Genomic DNA, 6,000 nt, shown 5'->3' with positions numbered 1-6,000 from the left:
ACCGAGTAATTGTCGTTTAGAGTGTGAGAGCGCGGATTGCTATTGAAGTGGTTAAGCATGTACAATGGTAAGCAGCAGCTCTGAAATAAATATCATTTTTATTATGTAATGCTATCTGAATGGGAACACATAACAAATATACAAGCAGGTGTGCTCCCATTTTGGCTACAGTGTGATTGGTCTCCACAGAGAAGAGCTGCACATCTTCTCCCCCAGTATGGAGAGGTCGGGAATTTCTGAATGGAGCTCACTATGCCTACAATGCACGCTGTCCTCCTCATCTCCGGACTAGCGCCTGCACATCCACCTCCTCACAGATCAGCTCAGCTCCCGCTCCGTGCGGTCACGCCCCCGGAGTCACGTGTAAAGGGCTGCTGTCGTCAGAGCTGTTCTCTGTACTAGGATGTGTGAGGAGAGCGCTCTCCGCCAGTACTAGTGCTGCCGCTACTCCTGTCAGCTGTCCGTCCTTTTTTTCTCCAGTATCTCTCCAGCCAGGAATGAGAAGCGATGTCCGGGTCATCCAACGAGGAGAAAAACTGCCGCCGCTTTCTGGAGCTTTTCCTGGGGGAGTTCCGGGGACCATTCGGGGAGGAGGACCCCATCCCGTTCCGTCCGCTGTCCGACCATATCACCCCGGAGGAGGTGGAAGGGGAATGCCTGGACCTGTGCCTGCAACAACTCTGCAAATAGTTAAGTCGTTCACTGTTCTCCCTTCCTTCTCTTTCCTTCATCCCTTCCCTCATTTCCTCCCCTCCATCCCTTTCCTTCCCCCATTTCCTCCCCTCCATCCCTTTCCTTCCCCCATTTCCTCCCCTCCATCCCTTTCCTTCCCTCATTTCTTTCCCTTATTTCCTTCTCTCTAGCCCTTTCCTTATCTCATTTCTTTCCCTTATTTCCTTCTCTCTAGCCCTTTCCTTCTCTCATTTCTTTCCCTTATTTCCTTCTCTCTATCCCTTTCCTTCTCTCATTTCCTTCCATTATTTCCTTCCCTTCATCCATTTCCTTCCCTCTATCCCTTTCCTTCTCTCATTTCCTTCCCTCTATCCCTATTCTTCCCACTATCCCTTTCCTTCCCTCTTTCATTCCCTCATCTCCTTCTCTCTATCGCTTTCCTTCACTCATATCCTTCCCTCTATCCCTTTCTTTCCCTCTACCCCTTTCCTTCCCTCATTCCTTCCCTCTTCCATTCCTCTATCCCTTTCCTTCAATCCATCCATGCCTTTCCCTTCCTTCCTTCCCTTTCCTTCTTTGCATCCCTTTCCTTCTTTGCATCCCTTTCCTTCTTTGCATCCCTTTCCTTCTTTGCATCCCTTTCCTTCATTCCATCCCTTTCCTTCTTTGCATCCCTTTCCTTCTTTGCATCCCTTTCCTTCATTCCATCCCTTTCCTTCTTTGCATTCCTTTCCTTCTTTCTATCCCATTCCTTCTTTGCATCCCTTTCCTTCATTCCATCCCTTTCCTTCTTTCCATCCCTTTCCTTCCTTCCATCCTTCCCCCCCCTTTCCTTCCCTCCTTTCCTCCTGCCCCTTTCCTTCCCTCCATCCCTTTTCTTCCCTTCATTCCTTTCCTGGTGCTGGGCTCGGGGCTGGCCAGGACTTAGGGGAAAGTAGCACATGCCTGCACAGGGATTTCATGAGGACCTATAAATAGACAATAAAGAGCTCTCAGCGAATGACAGACTTTGCATGTATTATTACACTGTGTCATTGCAAGGATGGCGGTGGGACTGAGTGATGGGTAGGTGCTGGACAGGTGCACCCTCCACCATTCCTCATATCATTCCTCTGCCAGGGCTGTTCTCCTTTCAGGAGGATGGGAGTAATGGGTAGGTGCTGGAAAAGTGCACCCTCCATACTTCCTCTGCCAGGGTTGCTCTCCTTCCATGAGAATGTCATTGGGAGTAATGGGTAGGTGCTGGACAGGTGCACATTCTTCACTTCCTTTGAGATCATTCCTCAGCCAGCCCTGGGTTCCTCTCATTCCAGGAGGAAGGAAGTGATGAGTAGACACTGAACAGATGCACCCTCCATCATTCCTCAGCCTGCCCTGGGCTTCTCTCCTTTCATGAGAATGTCATTGGGAGTGATGGGTAGGTGCTGGAAAGGTGTACCTTGCTCCCGTCCTTTTGATGTCATTCCTCAGCCAGCCCTGGGCTCCTCTCATCTTAGAAGGATGGGAATGATCGGTAGAAGCATGACAGGTGCACCCTCCACCATTAATCTGATATTCTTTAGCCAGTCTTGAGCTCCTCTCATTTTAGGAGGATGGGAGTGACAAGTAGGTGCTCCCTCCATCCTTCCTCTGATATCATTCCTCTGCCAAGGCTGCTCTCCTTCCAAGAGGATGTCATTGGGAGTGATGGGTAGGTGCTGGACAGATGCACCCTCCATCCTTCCACAGGCAGCCCTGGGATTTTCTCATTTTCGTAGTGATAGCCAATCCGAAGCTGTGTCATCACTGGATGTGTGTCACCTTCTTCAAGGTGCCACATTTTCTTCCTCATCAATGAACCTTCCTGTCCTTGCTCTTTGCATACCCGACGTCCATTCATCACAGAATACATATAACAATGCTTCTCTAGGCTCTCTTTTCACATAGTGCAGGTGTACTGCTTAAAAATGCACCATGTCTATATTTCTAGGGCTGGTTCACACCACAGTACATGGCAACTGCATTGAGACATATTAAAATGCATTATTGTAATGGCTTGCTGCATGTACAAACTGGGCGAGCCTACCAGGAAGCTTGTAATGATCTGAGACAGAGTCATTTCCCACCCCACAGCTGCACATAAACAAGGAACAGGGAATGGTTTTGTCGTAGGTGATTGGCCCACTACAGTGACCGCTTCCTGGTGGGCTTACTCACATGGGTTTGGCTTAGGGATGAACTGTGTCCAGATCCTTATCCAAACTATCACAATCTGGAGTCAGACTCTGAGGCCAGTAGCTATAGCAGTAGTGAGGCACTCACCGACCAGCTGGATAAACATAAGTACAGAAGCACATCACCCTGAAGATTGAAACAGGGTTACCTGAGGTGCAGAGTCTAGTACTAACCAGTGTTCACCAGAGCTCCTGATGGTGGAGATGGGTTTTGATGCATGTTAGTACCAGTGGTTAGTGGTCCTTAAGATCGCCCCACCAGAGATTGAGCAAGCTGCGGCCAGTTGCAGATACAGCAGGTAGGAGGGATGAGCAGAAGCAGTCAGTAAACAAGCCAAAGGTCAGTAACAAGTGGTTGCAGGTTGGGATCAAGCAGAAGCGTAGACAAGGAACAAGAAAAAGGTCAGTAGCAAAGATACAGGCGGCAGCAACAGTGAGAGAAGTGAGATATTGGCTGGTTGGAGCACAATAATGTGGCAAACAGGAAGTGCAAAGGCATGGCTTTATTAGGAGGTTCATGGGAGGAGCAAAGGGCTCAAAGTTCAAGACAAAAAAAGGTTCAAGGTAGGATCATTCGAGGAATTGTTCAGGGAGCTATCCAGCATTCCAGGTGGCTCAGCAAGAAGAGACGTCACCAGATACAACAGAGTTCACAGGTTCAGATCCGGGCCCTGACAAAAACCTACCTGAGCTATGCTGTCGGGAAGCTGTCACTGCACACAGCCAATCATAACCAACCAAGGTATTCCCTGCCCCAAAGCTGCATATTATACAAGGGACGGGTAATGCTTTAGATGATTTGCCCAGTACAGTGACAGCTTCCCGGTGGGCTCAGTCACATGGGTTCAGGTTAGCGATGAGCCCAGGTGTATTTGGATCCTCATCCATACCCATCTGATCGATTCTGTTGGAAAGCTGTCACTGCTCACAGCCAATCATAACCAGCTGAGTCATTCCCCACCCCACAGCCACACATATACAACAGGCAGGGAATGCCTCTGTCGTCTGTTGCAGTAGAGCGGACTCCCCAGTTGCGTGCTTTTTTCCTGTGGCCTTGGTTCCTTTGTGGTTGTTGTTTTAGTGTACTGTATAAAAACTGTGCTGTATATAATAGCTGACAGGAATGAAGTACTCACTGCTCCAGGTGGATTGATTAGTGCCCGACAGGAATATTCAACCAAGTGCTAGCCCCGGCCTGCCTCCGTGGGTATATGAATAGAAGAGGAAATGGCTGCACATCGACTGAAATCCAAAATGTTGTTTATTGATCACCAAGATGACACCAAAGGACACCAACACACAAGTCTTGTAGACACGTTTCACACAGTACAGTTGTACTTTATCATTAGTCACCATCACTAATTGAGGGTAGTGTTATTACCCTTTCTATTGGATTATGGTTGTGTTGGGCAATGCTGCCCAGCATACCGATTTGGCTTTGGTGTGAAACAGCTCTTATGCAACACTCAAAAACACATTTCAAGACTATGCATCTATCATAATGGAAAAAAATGTAACCTCCCCCACCCTTTACAACTGAACATTTTTTAACTTGTTTCCCTATCCCTGACTACACTCAACGTGTGGAATATCATTATTTCTAATTGTTCGTGTTCACACTTGTACGCTGTGTACCCTATGTGTGCAAAAATAAATAAAAAATAAGGTAAACGTTTTTTCTTTTAGTGTATTTTCAGGTGTTTTTGCCCCCCTTAGACTTCAAAAAGTGCCACGTCTTTTCACCTGAAAAACGTCTCTACTCTCCTCCCCTTGCTCGGCCCAGGAAACAAACGCCTGAAGCTTGAGACACAAGCAAAAACGCTGGCACAAGGCTTGTAACACTCAAAATCAGTAGGGTTACTTCCCACTAAGGTGAATGCAGGCTTAGATAACCCTTGATGTAGCCTGTACAAAAAACAAGTACGTAAACATGTAAAAACAGCGCAATGCATTAAAAAAAAAAAGTGCTTGCATTTTTTGTGCATTTTTATGCATGTTTTGGTGCGACGCATCAGGCTTTCTAAAGATAGGTCAATCTCTTGCATAAGTGTTAAAAATGTGTCTGTTTTTGTGGATATGGGAGATTTATTGCAATTATAATTTCATAAATATTGTATTATCCGATTGTAATGTGTGTAGAAACAGTACAGTATTCCTAATTATACCTTTTCTAATAATAAGTTTCACAACTACATTTTTATATAGTTCATAAACTACTGCTTGGCAGTTGGGTTGGCTTTGAATATTATCTTCACTTGTGCACAGAGACCTCTGTTTGCTGGCCCATAGCATTTGCATGTGATGCTATTGCTAAGGTTATGCCCTTGCAAACAAAGGCATGAACAAAATTTGTACAATCAATACCTTGATACAAATAAAACTCAGGACCTCTCTGCTGCAAGGTGGCAGTATTGGTGTTGTTCATTTTAATCATGTAAGTAAAAAAGAAATGAACATTACTTGATGTTTTTAAATTCAGTGTTACACACTTCACGAAGAATGCAAGAAGCATGTTGGCTGGTTATCTCTCTGTTTCTCTGTGCCTTAAATAGCTGCGCAACCCTTTTTTTTAAATACAAAAGTGGCACCACAGAGAAACATTCTGTTCTCTGTCCTTCAGCTCTTCTGGCATTTGCGTGGTGCATGTATGCTCGCTTAGCTGTTTCTTTCCAATATTATGCAAAGGCATGCTGTAAAATTCGGTAGAATTTTCGATGCTGTTATGTCATGACTTGTGGGTGAGAGGTGCTACTCTACCATACCATGTAGTAAAAGCTTTTGCAAGTATTGTTACTGGAGGTGTTAATCATGTATTCTGTTGCTTACATTGGACTTTCTTAAGTGCATAAATGCATGCAAATAACTGGCGTAGCACAGTCGCACTGTGTACCTTGAATTCATTTGGTCTGTGTTTTTTTTTCTTCCCTTTAACAGGTAACACATTTGGGCTGGTTACTTTTGCAAGATAGTAATATAGTGTGTGTAAAACCTAAAAGAAAGTCAGCTGATGGTATCAGTGGTGCAACAAGAAAAAGTAGTGCCCAATGCTGGGGTTTTAGAGCACCTGACTGACATTGAGGATGTTTTTTAATGGTGACAATGTAGAGGGCTCTCC

The 6,000-nt window shown here is 45.6% G+C and overlaps 1 protein-coding gene across 1 annotated transcript in view; it reads left to right on the top strand.

Moving 5' to 3' along the window:
* Positions 1-398: 398 nt before the first annotated feature.
* PPM1E (protein phosphatase, Mg2+/Mn2+ dependent 1E) overlaps positions 399-6,000 on the top strand; it is a 436,341-nt gene continuing 430,739 nt past the window's right edge. Inside the window, exon 1 of the mRNA XM_077482226.1 lies at positions 399-689. Coding sequence (XP_077338352.1) covers positions 508-689 — 182 coding nt within the window. The 5' untranslated portion in view covers positions 399-507. The remainder of the gene's footprint in view (positions 690-6,000) is intronic.

Source organism: Lithobates pipiens, unplaced genomic scaffold, assembly GCF_037356315.1.
Source record: "Lithobates pipiens isolate NorthernLeopardFrog02 unplaced genomic scaffold, aLitPip1_a1.2 Scaffold_16, whole genome shotgun sequence".
In the NCBI taxonomy this organism is placed as follows: domain Eukaryota; kingdom Metazoa; phylum Chordata; class Amphibia; order Anura; family Ranidae; genus Lithobates; species Lithobates pipiens.
Note: the sequence above shows the minus strand (reverse complement) of the source record. Positions and strands in the feature narration are given on the sequence as shown.